Genomic DNA, 14,899 nt, shown 5'->3' with positions numbered 1-14,899 from the left:
ATCCACGAGGTCGATGGTATGTTGAACTTCTTGAGTACAACCACCTTTGCCAAAGCCTATGCCCTGTATTTGTCTTAATCTTTGGTTTAACTTGTTATCTGTCCTTCGAGCAGGAAACTGCTCTTTGAAGTAGGAAGGACACGAATGCAGGCGATTGCGACTTTATAACCAGCTTGCATAGTCGGCTTCTAGCAGCAGAGGAAACAGGAGCGAGCCGATACCTACGAAAATCTCGCAAGAGCTAGGTAACAGGCGCCTAGATGTCAAGGACACTAGGGGCTTAGTTACTTACCTAAACCTGTACTTATCCTGTCTCCTGCCGGCAGTAACTAAGTCCTTATGCCTGATTAAAGTTACTCAAAGTTAAAAACCTAGAGGAATAACGCGGCAGTGTTGAAATTAAGTAGATGGTTGGATGCGTCCTCGAGGAGGGGATGGTTGAGGTGATTTGTATCCTAAGCAGTACTGAGCACGCCTGAGCAAGAGCGGCGATGGTGACTAACCCGGCTGGGAGGCTACGGCCTCAGGCTTCATGCGCGACTACCTATAGTAGGTAAAGTACGGATAAGCCTTCGGTAAAGACAGCCGAGAGTGCACGGCCCTTACAGATCCACTTCGTCTCGGGAAGAATATTATGTCATCACGTTCGCAGCCTTCGGGTGTTTGTTTGATGACGGAAACATTTGTAACAAATCGTCCCAACGTCCTTCTACACCTTGGTATGCCTTGAATGCTTGTTTATTAATAACATAGCGGCACAATGGCTCAACTGTTTCAAATCACGACAGAGAGAAACGAAAACGCTACATCCAGTACATTATGAACCGCAAAACTGCTCGCGTCGATCCTCAAGACCGAATGCTTTGGGAGAGAGAAAAAAAAAAAAAACATGAAAGCCTCCCTTTTTCGTCCCAATCGTCATAAAACGTAACGTAACCAGACCGCCCGCCGAGTCTCCAGTACTCGGTCGAACCGCACCGTCACCGACCTCTTGCCGAGCTTACCGAACGTTCTGGACGACGAACGACGACGCCATGGCAACGTACTGTGGGTTCTGGAAGTAGCCTAGGTGGACGGTCAGGTTCTGGCCCGACGCGCAGAAGAGGTCCGTCTCGTCGCAGAAGGACGCGAACCGGTTCGTGAGACTCTGACACTGCGAGAAGTCTTGGCGCGGGAAGATCTACGTGGCACTGTCAGCCTCTCCCGATCATCATGTCAAGGTGAGGGGAGGACCTACGCCGTTCTGTTTGCTGGTGCCCCTGGCGAAGGGCTGGTTGGCGACGAAGGTCGGATCACCGAACAAGACAACGGCGGCAACTACATCGGATCAAAGTCAGCACGCCATCCCTCCTCGAACATCGACTCAGAGCCACGACTTACTTTTGCTTCCGACCGCGGGCGCCTGGGCTACCGTGGTGTTGAAGTTGGGACCGTCCGCCGTGCCGCAGAGGGTGTCGAGCGACACTTGTGCACCCTGCGATAAATTAGTACGACTGTGTCCACTTTGAAGCATGGAAGCTTGCCTGAGAGTATCCCATCAACACGAGCTTCGTCCCGGGGCATTGCGTCGCCTGCTGGTTCAGGAGGGACGTCATGTTGGCCACACCCGCCGCCACGGAAGGGGGGTACGGGTCGAGCCGCGCCGGGTAAACCAGCGGCGTGATGATGGAGCCGGGGATCTGGGCCGACGCGTTCTTCGCAATGTTGCCCAACAGACCAGTACCCTGTGCCTCGACGCTGCCGCGGGCGACGATGATATTGACGGGGGCGCATGGCTCCTGCGCCTGCACGAGCGCCAGAGGGACGAGGGCGGCGGCGATGGCCGACAGGCTCACGTGGTGATGCATCTTGAAAGTGAGGGGGGCTCTGGTGTGCTGTTGAAGGAGGACCGGCTGAAGATGTCTGCGTCGTTGAGATCTGCTCGATCTTAAGAAGGTGGGGAAAAGGTTGTGGCTGGCCTGATCTATCAAGGTCGCGGGGGTCATTTCTCTTCTTGTACTGATCATCCATTGCCTGGGATGACATGGGTGGCACGTGCCGCGGCAACTATCGCTCCTGTATGCGACGTATATTGGCGATGGCCGCTGCCAGAGCCTCTTTCGAATCGCCTCCACGCATATTGTTGGCATCGTCAGGTAGGGACCATGTCCAACTTCCCTCTGGTTTGGGTGACCTCGGTATGTCCATCCTTCCACATGGTTGGCCGAGACCCCTAAGGCATGACACCCCGGCCCAAGTTAGGGCCCTTGAGGTTTTGTTTCGCCAGCGCGACATTGCCCGAAATAGGAAATTGGAATTGGGCTATACCAGAGAGGCGAGGTGTATGAGCGCATTGGCCTTGGGGGCATGGGAGCGGCCAGTGCTTTGCTGCCGCGAACCCGGAAACATTTGACGAGATTGGATGAAACTAAGGGCGGAAGACTCTGTGTCCCACTCTACCCCCTCCTTCCCTCCCTCTCCCTCTCGCTTTTCTTATCGACGGAGGAACCTTTATTCACAGTAAGCGGCAGAGACGACGAGGTCGAAAAATGCTTCTAAAAGTACAGGCGGTCGACCAATGAGCTTCTCTGCTGCTGTGCGAGCCTTATCATATGTCGGAAGAAGATGCCCAAACCCTCCTTCCGTCAAACCAGGTGGCCTCGATCTCGCCCTTCAAAAGACCCTGCGGCGTCCAGTCCATGTCGGTGACAACAAAGTCCGCGCGCTTGCCGACCTGCAGCGACCCTATCCGATCTTCAGCGAAGACGCTCTTTGCAGTTCCGAATGCGGCGGCCGTGAGGGCTTCGCACACGCCTAGTCTAAAGTGCTCGTTGACGACCACGTCGAAGGCCGGCTCCCTCGCCGAGCGTCGCGTGGTCGCCACGTAGGCGTTCTGCAGCGGCGCCCAAGGGGCCGTGGGACTGTCGCTGCCCAGCGAGAGGAGGGCGCCGTGATCGGCAAATTCACGGTACGGGAAGGCACGGCCGCAGCGATGGGCGCCGAGGAGGCGTGGCCAGGCGCGGAGTATGGCAGGGTCCGCGTGGACAGGCTGGACCGAGGCTGTCAGCCCCAGCTCGCCCAGGCGCCTGGCATCTTCGGGGGAGGCCATCTCGATGTGCTCGAGGCGGTGCCGGCGGCCGGGCGTAGCGTGGTCAGCGAGCGCGTTGACGGCGTTCTTGATGGCCGCGTCGCCAATGGCGTGCAGGGCGATTTGCAATCCGGCCGAATCAGCCCTCCTGACGACGGGGCCGAGCTGCTCGGGGGTCCAGAAGGGCGGAGGTGAGCCAGCCTCGGCATAGGGTTCGGACAGGTGGGCGGTGCAGGCGTCGATGATACCGTCGGTGATGATCTTAATGCCCACGATGCGCAGGTCGGGGGACGTCGTCTGATTGAGCTCAGCGTGCAGCTCGATGGCCCGGTCCACCTGCCTGAAGCGCTCTTCCTCGGATTCGGATGGCCTGATGAGCCAGTAGGCGTGGATGCGCATTGGCAGATCTGGTACCTCGGCTCGTAGAGAGCAGACGGCGTCCCACGCGGGTTCGTCCATGGCCATCTCGACCAGACCAGTATAGCCGGAGGCGTTGTACGTCTCGATGGCAGCCCTGATGGCGTCCATCCGATCTCGCTTGGGCGCCACCTGGGCGAGATGGGGCCACACGATGGTGAGCACGGCGGCCTCGCTGAGCAGACCCGTGGCCCTGCCCTCGGCGTCGCGGTGGATCCTGCCTCCCGAGGGGTCGGATGTATTCTCGATGCCCAGCTCCTTGACGCCGGCTGTGTTGCACCAGGTCGAGTGCAGGTCCTTGGTGTCGATGAAGATGGGCCGGGGGTCAATGTCGTCCAGCATGGTCCTGTCGACGCCGTCGGGGGTCATGGAGTGCGTCCACAGTTTGCACATGATGCGCGGGAGGTCTGGGTTGGCGGCGGCGTAGGCCCGAACGGCGCCGCGGATATCCTCGAGGGAGCGGCAGTGCTCGAGGCTGAGCTTGCGCAGCGACTGGCCCAGGAGCAGGAGGTGGACGTGGCCGTCGACGAAACCGGGGAGGACCGTCCTGCCCCGGAGGTCGTGCGTTGTGATCTTGTTCGATGCGTGCTTTGCCGTGAGGTCCTCCGCCGTGCCGATGTCCCTGATGAGGCCGTCAGCGACGAACATACTCTCTGCGAAGGACGGTTGAGTGTCAAGGCCAGCTGCGGCGTTGTGGAGGAAGATGCGCCCGTTGACGAAGAGCTCGCCGGGGCCCGCCACGGGGTTCGTGGTTGCCGCCATGATTTGCTGAGGTATGTGTTTGCGTGTGTTTCTTAGAGGACCTGAACACCTCAAGTTAGTGTGTGAGAGAAAACCTAGTTGAACTCTTACTACTTACCTTAAAAAGCGCGATGACATGTGTTGTCCTTGACTCGGGCGCTGCGAGGGACGTGGTCGGCTCTGATTGAGGGGCGGCGCCCGACTGCGGCCCGCGGGGTTCGCATGGTGGGGGTACGCCAGGTACCACGTACCTACCTTAATTACCTAAGGTACCTACCTGCCTGCCTTAGTATGTAAGATATGTGGGAGGAACCCCGACCCGGGCTCACCCTGTCTCTAGCTACCAAGCAAAGGCGGATGGCGATTGGGTTACTGCTGTTCCCTGGCTTCTTGGTCATGTTGTTTGTCGTGAATTCTCGGCGAAAAGTAAGACGGCGTTTATCTTGACGCAAGCAAGGCATGGGGATGAAGAGCTTGCAAGAATGTGTTGGAAGTGCATACTAAATGATTAAGTGAGGGACCAAAGACGCAACGCAACGCCTTGCGCCCGGGACAAGGCCTTTGTCGATTTGCCGGAGACCGAAGACAGACACCGACATGTACCTGGTGCCGTTTCGTTTATTGAAAAGGCTTGAGTCACCTTTGCCTTTTCCGGCCCTGCCTCTGTTTCACCCTGGCGCCGAAGCTGTCCACTCAAGCACAGGAGAAGACCCATTTCACCCTTAGCAGAGGCCGCGGGTGTCATTCACCCGTGGTTTCTGGACTTATAGGAGAAAATCCTCATAGACTATACTGCGCTACGGGAGATAGATACAAAGATCTGAGTGTCTGGTCCCTAGGGAATATATTTTGAGACCGGAGTGGCCTCTGGTCTCCGGAACGTGCCGCAGAACCTCAAGACAGAAGATAGATGTCCTAGCACAGCAAAGGATCAGAAACAGCGTTTGGAAGTAGCGAGGATAGGGCGATGGAATATACACGCTAGCGGAGACGCCGGTCATAAGCCTGAGATGGTATTATATATGCAGCAGGTAGTCGGTGCGCAGTTGTTGATTTTTCCTCGATCATAGGCGAGGAGGCAAGTCAGGGATGGTCATACAAGTTGATAGATATTATTTCTTCAATTACCTAGGCAGTGTGATAACTGTCTTGCATTTTGACAACATCACATGTTAGACATTCCTTGATTGCTTTCTTGTTCCGTCGTTTTCTGTGAAGTAGTAGGTGAAGAAAGTAGCCATGAGCTCCTTCCCTACTTCTCACTTACCCTTTGTAGTTCTTTCTCCAACCCCCCTCTAAGATTGAAGTAACCGTCTCCTCTTCTTCTTTTTCTCTTCACCTCCCCAACTCTCAACTCACACATCGCCAACTCCATCTTCCTTTCCCTACACCAACACCTTTCCATGTCAGTAATGGAAAGTGATTAACGCTTCTCTGCTCTCAAGATTTCACAATTTGATATCTGGGCTGATCTTTCCTTTCTGTTTTTTCATAATCTTATCGACATTTCTCATCAACTTCAAGTCCTATCAAACGGGGTCAGCTCATCAACAGCCCTGACCTCACCTTCGACTCATAACAGATCTTGTCCAAGGCCCAGAAAGGTTTGGAACTGTACCGCAGCCATATTTCCAACTTTCCTGTCATTTCCTCAAGAACGCCTCAACCATCGTTCTTCCCTCTCACCAATCAAACCTTTTGCTTTCTGATATCTCGATAAGTACTGACAATATCGGAAAGCTAGGTTTGACGAGGATATTTGCAAACAGACACAGCTTTAACTGGGGCAAATCGTCGTGGCTGGCGTATCCCAGTCATTCAGAGATCAATGAGTTCCGCCACATATTTTTCGGTAGTCAGGAGCGAGGCTAGGAGGAACGCTAGTCGACGCTTCCACCGAGCCCAACTGCCAGCGCCCCGAGCTCCTATGGTCTTTTCATACACTCAGACGATGACACAAGTGAAAGATCCTGAGACCTGGGAGAAATTCACTCTGCAGGTACTGCCGTTGCTGGAGGACCTTAAGCCGATCTGTGAGAGGATCGCGTCCTCAGAGAAGCTTTCAGCCGAATTGAAAGACGCCGCACATAACTGGAAGCAACAGGCTTGTGACATACGCAGAACTTTTGACCACGAAGAGAGGGTAGTCATCGGTGTCCTCGGTAATACCGGCGATGGAAAAAGTTCATTGATCAACGCCGTTCTACATGAGAAGTAAGGTCTCCTTAGGCCTGTTGGACTGGAAAACTGGCGAGCTAATGCTGAGCAGCTTGCTTCCTACGAACGTCATGCGTGCCTGCACGGCTGTCGTCACCGAGGTGTCGTACAACCATGACGACGATAAGGAGAGCCCATACCGCGCCGAGGTAGAGTTCATCTCACGCGACGAATGGATGCGCGAAGTCAGCATTCTATTCAAACAACTTGACACAAATGGGGGCAGTATGAAGGATGACAAGAATGCGGACAGCGATGCAGCTAGAGCTCGAGCAAAACTCAAAGCAGTCTATCCCTCATTGGACATGCAACGTTTGGCCACAAAATCTCCTGCTAAACTTGCGGATCTGCCCGACGTTCGTGAGGTTCTTGGCACGACCAAAACCATGAAAGCCTCGAACACGACCGATATCAAATCGCTACTCAAGCCTTTTATCGACTCCAAAGACAAAGATGATGATACCGCAGCTCATTGGCCCCTGGTGAAAGCTGTCAAGATCTTCACCAAGGCTGAAGCTCTCTCCAGTGGCATTATTATAGTGGATTTGGTATACTTCTCTGGCAGTTCCTTGAGGCGTAAAGCAGCTGCTAATACGTGTTGTATAGCCGGGCCACCAAGACTGGGACGCAGCACGGACTGCAGTTGCTTCCCAGTACATGGAGAAATGCTCTGGAATCTGGATCGTGACGCCCATCCACAGAGCCGTCGACAGCAAAACTGCCAAAGACCTCATGAGCAAATCAATCCAGCGCCAGATCATGTTTGATGGGTCATCTTCGGCGCTGACTATTGTTTGCTCAAAGACCGATGACATCCAATTAGACGCGGCCATGGAAAGTTTATCAGAAAAACTTCATAAAAGCACTGTGGAAAAATGGGAGACTGCAAAAGCACTCGACCAACAGATCAAGGCCTTGGTGAAAGAAGTTCACTCTGCCCGAAAGCGTCGTGGTGTAACTCAGGAGCCTGGTGCCAGTGGTGGTAAACAAAGACAGGCGAAAAGAGCGAGAACAGAGCCTCCCGTTCAGCTTGTTGACGCTGATGAAATCCAAGAAGTTGATGATGAGAAGTTTCAGGATTACACAAGTGCTATGACAACGGAGGAAAAGCAGCATGAAATTTCCGAACTGAAACTCCAGAAGAACGAGCTGATGGATGAGGTTTGGTCACACTGCATCCAGAAACGGAACGAGATTTCCAAGGAAGCTGTCAGACGAAATTTTGCCGAAAGCTTTCAAGCGTGAGACAAATTCCTATTAATAAATGGCATTCTGCAGAAAGCTAATATTTATACAGCATTGATAGCCACCGTAAAGCCACCGAGCCGCATGATGCAAGGCCTCGTGACTACGGGGACTTGGCCCGCCGGACCCCTGTGTTCTGCACCAGCAGCGACGCTTATCAGAAGATGCATGGCATTGTCCTGAGCCACGAAGACTCGCAGCCCGGCTATGAGACCGAAGAAGATACAGAGATTCCTCAGCTACGAACCCATACTCAGAAAGTTGTCGAGGAGCTTCGCATTGACAAGTACAAGGCGGTACTCAGCGGCATCTGCCAGATTCTCAACTCAATCGCCATCTGGGCTCAAGATACCTCTGGACCTGCCATGGCCATTGATGTGCAAAATCTCACAGCTTCCTTGCAGAACTTTGAAGCGGTGAGTGTTATTGCATGTTCGTCAATGTTTGACTAACATGTTTGAATAGGTGCTCGGTGAAGAAATTGGAAACTGTAAGGACGAGCTCCAGATAACGACGCAGACAAGTCTCTATGATGAGCTGGCTCGGCTGAGCCGCATTGCCGTAACCTATGCAGGAATTACTGCCAAGAAGTGGGAGACAATTCAATGGAATGTCTTCAAAGCAGCATGCCGACGGCGTGGGGTATATCAGGAGCATGATTTCAATGAAGAGCTCTTGGAGCCCATCAAAGGCGACCTGTTAGCGACCTGGGAGAAAGTCTTCCAGTTTGACATCCCGGGTGTGCTTGACAACTTCTCGGTCACGACTACCCAGCAATTGATTTCGTTCCATAACAGCATCATGCAGCAGGTTATTGATCATGATGACGAGGAAATGGATGCTTCGGTGCAGCTTGGCCAACAGCTGAAGTTCCACCAATACCGTGTCATGCTGCTTGCCGCACAAAATCGAGCATACATCAACCAAGCCCAGAGAGTTGCTAGTCGAGCATGCGGTTCAGCTGTGGTAAGGTTCATGGCATCTGGTTACGATAAGTGTGCCGATGTCAAAGGTAAAATGGGCTCCCCTCAATGATGTTTTCTCTTGCTGATATGGATCTGCGACCTAGGACATGGCACGGCTGATCGAATGCGAGCTATAATCAGAGAACATATTGACTACTACAAGGACGCGATGTTTAGGGAAGCAGTTCGAGACGTTAAGCGTAATATTCAGAAGGGCGTAAAATTGGCCGAAAAGAACATGACCGCTCAGATTGAGGCCATAGTCACGACAATGAAGAGTGATTATATGCTTGCGCTAGCAGAGAGGGAGAAATCGATTCGCCGCCTGGAGTCTTCGTTCAAGCAGAGCATGATGGAGGTCTTGGAGAAGGCCGAGATTCGGTTTGCGTGAGCATCCAGGAAGGACGGCATTCATTTGTGGCTTGGGGCACTAGTCGGGGTTCGTTTGCAAACTGGACAGAGCTGGCGACACGATCGGACATTGCGATAGATTTGGGTTTCTTGCAGTTAAACGGAGGCATTTGTCTCTTCATACAAGCAAAGTTAGATGATTCCAAACCTGTCCCGCCGTTTGCTTTCTATGACTGGTCCAAGCCATCAAGATCAACATGGCCAAGCTGAGTCTAGGATAGGCTACTACCCATGTCCCCTGCATCACCGGGCGCTCATTCTTTGAGCTAAGACACATAAGTAAGCACTTGCGAGAGCCATCAGGCGAGGAGTGATTCCATCCAACTACTGAAGTCCACCAGAACCTTGGAGCTAACCCATAAGATCCTCCCCCTACGTCCTTTTTGGCTGGAGGGTGTAACCTAGTCTGTCTGACATCAGCTTATATTGAGCCAAATGCGGACCAATCCGCGTGCTTGACCCTGCTGATTCCGGTTATTTGGGGTTCGAGAACAACTTGGCTTTCCCCTGTCAGACAAAACAGTTCCGACGAACGTAGTTTGAGACTGCAACCGTTGAAATAACTTCCGTTTCCCGCCCAGAAAACGCATTCTACTGTAGACGCGTCTGCGTGTTAGCGTTCCCATCTCAACATGGCGCCCCCGAGCAGTGACCCCAAGGCTTCGCCGCCCGTCGACAAGGACTACTACAACCCGAAGGCGAGGCCCTTGCCGGAAGATTCGACGCTCCGCGGCTACGTCGAGACCGTCCTCCGCGACGGCTACGTGATCATCCCGGACGCCTTCACCGAGGCCGAGGCCGTGGAAGCCATCGCCGAGATCGACCGGCTGCACGGCAACAACCCGCTGACGGGCGCCACCACCTTCGACGGTCACCGGACGAACCTCATGCTCTCGCTGCTGGGCAAGACACGCGTCTTTGACAAGTTCTGCCTGCTCCCGCCGGTGCTCGCGCTCAACGACTACTTCCTGGACCCGGACTAGCTCTTCTACATCGCCGAGACGATCGTCGTCCGCCCGGGCGAGCGGAACCAGGTGCTCCACCACGACGACGGCGTCGTGCACATGCCGCGCCCCCGGCCGCCCGTCACGGCGGCGACGATGATCGTGCTCGACGACTTCAAGGAATCCAACGGGGCCACGCGCATCATCCCGGGCTCGAACATGTGGGCGAGCGACCGCGTCGGCGATGAGCACAAGGCCGTCTACGCCGTGTGCCCGAGGGGCAGCGTCATCTACTGTCAAAGTGTGGCAATTGGCCATACGCAAAAAGTGGGTCAAATGTTGCCGTCATTGGATAGATGGATTTCCCTACTCAAAAGTGGCAATTTAGATGACAAATGCATAGGTTAAAGGCCACAAATGCTAGGCAGTAATTACAGCAAATTTACTAATAAATACACTATTAATATACACCTAATTAACTAAGGATATTATTATAATTAACTACTATATCTATATATTTTAATAATTAATAGTCTAACTAGTAAGTTACTAATTAATATTAATTAAAGTAGTATATAGTATATATATATATAATATATATTAACCTTTATTATAACTAATAAGTTAGTTACTTTTATAGTTATACTGAGAACCTTTACTAATTAAGGTAAATAGTAGGCTTAATTAAAGTAAAAAGTATTATTATTAGGTATATAAAAAGAAATTAACCTATTAATTACTAATATAGCCTAAATCTAGACTATAAAGTTAATAAGTATTTAACTAAAGGCACTAAAGTTATTAAACTATATAATAAAGTAATTAACTATTACCTAATAGATCTAAGACTATATAAAAGAAAGATCTTTAGCCTTATTACTAAATAAAGCCTAAGTAATAAGGATATTATAACTTAGTAAAAAAAGTATTAAATAACTTAAATATAATAAAAAAGTCTATAATAAAGAATACTAAGAGTATAAAAGTAATAAGAAAGTAGTTAAGGATTTAGTAACTTATATCTAATTAACTATAGACTTTATAGCTATAGTAATATAGCCTTTTTATAAGCTATTATAGATCTAATAGAAAGAGTAAGGCTATAATAGGTAATATAAAGTAATATAGTGTAAAGGTAAAGTGTAATAGTAGAGTAGTAAAATAAGGTAAGTAGTAACAAGGAGCTAAATAAATAATATAAGACAAGAGCTAGGTGTAAGCGTAGGTTATTTATTAAGGTTGCTTTTTCTTATAGAAGGCAATAGGTAATAGAATATATACTCCTAAGTATATACCTAGATATATACTAATAAGGTAATCTTATATTTTACTTATTTATTTACTATATAAGGTACTTGTTTTATAATATATAGTAATTTACTATAATAATAATAAACTTATATATTTATAAATAAAGAACCTTAAGGCTGTAGTTAGTATACTACTATATAAAGAAAAAAAACTAGCTATAGCTAAATATAATAAAGTTATAAAGAAAGTAATAAATTATAAGATTATAAATATAAGGAAGTTAAAGAAGTAAATAATTAAATAAAAGGTTACTATATAAAAAAGTATTTATATTAAGTAGTATTTAGTAAAAAAGACTAGTAAATAGTGTAAAATAATAGCTATAGGCACTTAACTAAGTAAGGCTTAATAGTAAGTATTAGTATATTATAAGACTTAAGCTTATAGAGCCTAGGTAATAGGGGCTCTACTACTAGAAAACTAGATAGTAAGGTAGAGCACTAGAGGCTTAGCGACCTATTACTAAGACCTATAGCTATTACTATTAATCCTATTATAATTACTCTCTTCCCCTTTAGACTTTATTCTAAAGTTATTATATAATACTCTTTAAAGAAATAATAATAATATATAGTTATAGTCTTTTTTTTTATTTAAAATAACCTTATAGACCTCTTTTATTACTTTTACTAAAGGCTTTATTATTTTAAAATATAGTAGCCTTATTATTATTATCTAGTTAAATATACTTTTTATTTTTACTTAGTAATATATTAGTATATAGTTACTAAGTTATAAGTTATTAAATAAAATAGCTATATAAAAGTAAATATAATATAGCTAGTTACCTAGCTTATATTCTTTTTACTTAGTAGTTACCTAAGTAAAAAGTTTTTTTTATTAGTCTTTTATTTACTTTTTTTTTTACTTAGTAATCTTTTAGTAAATTTTTGTTATTATAAATCTATAGTTTTTTACTATTATAATATTTTATAAGCTTTATTCTTTTATTTTTAACTTTATTTTTTAATTTATATTCTTTTTTCTTTTATTAAGCTTTTATTAACCTTTTACTTAAGATATTAGTTATTTCTTATATATAGATAGTTATTAAGATAAAGTATAATCTTTATAAGGGTTTTAAGGATCTAAAAGGTAATACTTTTTATATTTATTACTTTTTTAGTATATATTATTATATTATTAGCTTTATCTATATTACTAGCTATTATATTACTAAGTATATTTTTTACTAAGTTAATAAAAAGAAATATTCTATAATAAGTTATCTTTTTATTAGTAAGCCTTTACTAAGTACTAATGTTTTTCTTTAGTAAGTCCTTTAAGAACTTTATAGTATTACTTAGTACTACTAGAATATAATAATCTATTTTTACTATATAAATAAAAAAAAGTACCTTTAGTAATATTAACTATAGCTATATCTAGCTAGTATTTACTTATTACTTTACTACTTAAGAGTATATTACTAATTATATTATTAACCTTTTAGTAAGTAGTTATAAAGTTTACTTTAAGTAAGTTATCTTTTAAAAGCTTACTTTTAATTATAAGTATATTACTTTTTTAGTCTAAGTTTAAGTAAGTTTAGTAATCCTTTAGTAATTATTCTATAGCTAATTAATTTAGCTTAAACTTTTTAATATTACTAATAAAAATAAAATATATAACTACTTTTACTTATTTTAGCTAGTTTACTTATATAATAATACTTATATACTTATTTTATAAGTAGCTACTAATAACCTTAAGGATTATAATACTATTACCTAGAAAAATAATAAGCCTAAGCACCTAGATAAGTTCTTTTAGTTTAAAAAGTTTTATAAGCTAGTTATTAAGTACTTAGTAAATAATATCCTAGCTTATATTATTACTATCTATAGTACTACCTTTATTAGTTATAGTTATTAGACTATAACTTTTTATAAGACCTATACTTTAAAGACTACTTATATTTCTACTAAAGAGTATAAGTATATAACTAAGTCTAAGCCTAATACCTTTAATTTTTCTTTTTTAAGTATTATAGTAAATATTACTATATTAGTAAGTAGTTAGTAAACTATCTTACTTATACTACCCTTTTTTAAATTAACCTTAATATTACTATAGCTACTTATAATACTATAGTCTTTAACTAGCTTAGTTACCTTTTTATTACTAAGTAGTTAGTAGCCTTAAGAACCTTTTATAGTCTTTTTAAGGCTACTAAGGCTAAAGCTAAGGCTTTTAGTAAAGATTAAGATAACTAAGAGAAGTTTATATAAGTTTTTAGTAAACCTTAGTTTTTTATTAATAGTCCTATTACTACTAGTCCCTTTAGCTTTATTATTAGTAAAAGCTTAGTAATACTTCTTACTTTAGCCTAGCTTACTACTAATACCTAGGCTACCTTTAATAGCTTCTTTAATAGCCCTTAAAGTAACCTTACTACTTTTATATATAATAAGTTTACTAAGTACTTAGTAAATAATAAGACTTTTATTAGCCTTAAAAGTAAAGCTATTACTAAGGCTAAAAATAAAATAGTTATTTTTAACCTTATTACTAATAAAAAGTAAGCTATTTATAATAAGTATATTAATCTTTATATTAATACTATCTAGGCTACTTATAAGGCTAGTATTAAGCTTATTAATCTTTATAACTTTAATACTTTAGTATAATTCTATTACTAACTTTTTAGTAATAGTTTTATACTATTAGTACTTTATCTTAATATTTATAAAGTATTTAAGTTAAATAAAATAGTTTTTAAATAGGTTTTACTAATAAATATATATTTAGTAAATAATTACTAATAATATTTTAGTTATTTTATTTTTAGTAAACTTTTTTTTTATTTTTTATACCTTTTAATTACTTTTTTTACTTTCTCTAGGTAATTAATAGTTCTTATATATTATATTCTATAGGCTATTTAGTTATTTTACTAAGTAATAAAGATTATTTTTATTACTTTAGTAGCTAATAATCTCTTTTACTTTTTATATATTATTTTTAGTTTAATTTAAAAGTCTTATTAAGTCTTTAGTAAGTAGTAATTAATCTTTCTTCTATAGTTCTAAAAGAAGACTAAGAATTTATTATATAAGCACTAGTATTACTTTAGTAAATATACTTAGTACACTTAGCTACTAATTCTCTTTATAATAGTTACTTTAATATAGTATAGTGCTAGCTTTTTATTTTAAAGTATATATTCTTTATTAAAAGCTTAATAACCTCTTTATAATAAAACTCCTTATATAAGTGTCTTTTATTATAATAAGTAGCTTATTACTTAGTAGCCTTTACTTATACCTTTACTATTTACCTTTTTACTTTAGTAATTTTCTTAATTTACTTTTTACTTTTATACTATAACTTTACTACTAGGTATATACTTTATACTCTTAAGGTAGTACCTATATAGTACTATAAAGAGAAATACTTTAGTAGTAAAGTATTAGTTATTATTATAAGTAAACTTAGCCTTATCTAGCTATATTATTATTTATTTAGTAACTTATTAGTATATAGCTATAAATATTTTTAATATTTAATAAGTTTAGTTTATTTACTTATTAGTCTATAGGTAATATATAGTAAATAGTTAGTAATATATTACTTTTTTT

General features: G+C 43.7%; 4 protein-coding genes across 4 annotated transcripts; 2 read left to right on the top strand and 2 right to left on the bottom strand.

Moving 5' to 3' along the window:
• Nucleotides 1-1,000: 1,000 nt before the first annotated feature.
• Nucleotides 1,001-1,847, bottom strand: LY79DRAFT_593789 (cutinase; the record flags this gene model as incomplete). The annotated part of the gene is made up of 4 exons (XM_060561604.1): nt 1,001-1,180; nt 1,238-1,317; nt 1,381-1,474; nt 1,545-1,847. The coding sequence occupies 4 exons, from the start codon at nt 1,845-1,847 to the stop codon at nt 1,001-1,003; spliced, it is 657 nt and encodes a 218-aa protein (XP_060409230.1).
• Nucleotides 1,848-2,587: 740 nt separating this feature from the next.
• LY79DRAFT_673457 (amidohydrolase) lies at nt 2,588-4,246 on the bottom strand (the record flags this gene model as incomplete). Its single annotated transcript, XM_060564177.1, has 1 exon — nt 2,588-4,246. The coding sequence occupies one exon, from the start codon at nt 4,244-4,246 to the stop codon at nt 2,588-2,590; it is 1,659 nt and encodes a 552-aa protein (XP_060409229.1).
• A 1,822-nt stretch (nt 4,247-6,068) lies between these two features.
• On the top strand, nt 6,069-9,132 carry LY79DRAFT_641038 (Dynamin family-domain-containing protein). Its single transcript, XM_060562344.1, has 6 exons — nt 6,069-6,439; nt 6,492-6,990; nt 7,049-7,683; nt 7,740-8,103; nt 8,153-8,699; nt 8,757-9,132. The coding sequence occupies exons 1-6, from the start codon at nt 6,153-6,155 to the stop codon at nt 9,041-9,043; spliced, it is 2,619 nt and encodes an 872-aa protein (XP_060409228.1). The 5' UTR covers nt 6,069-6,152; the 3' UTR covers nt 9,044-9,132.
• A 563-nt stretch (nt 9,133-9,695) lies between these two features.
• Nucleotides 9,696-10,515, top strand: LY79DRAFT_706952 (uncharacterized protein; the record flags this gene model as incomplete). The annotated part of the gene is made up of 3 exons (XM_060565038.1): nt 9,696-10,007; nt 10,047-10,334; nt 10,411-10,515. 3 exons carry the CDS (start codon nt 9,696-9,698, stop codon nt 10,429-10,431), a joined length of 621 nt encoding a protein of 206 aa, XP_060409227.1. The 3' UTR covers nt 10,432-10,515.
• Nucleotides 10,516-14,899: the final 4,384 nt, after the last annotated feature.

This window comes from Colletotrichum navitas (genome assembly GCF_030913465.1).
Source record: "Colletotrichum navitas strain CBS 125086 chromosome Unknown LY79scaffold_88, whole genome shotgun sequence".
Lineage (NCBI taxonomy): Eukaryota > Fungi > Ascomycota > Sordariomycetes > Glomerellales > Glomerellaceae > Colletotrichum > Colletotrichum navitas.
The sequence above is the reverse complement of the archived record's forward strand: the minus strand, read 5'-3'. Positions and strand labels throughout refer to the sequence as shown.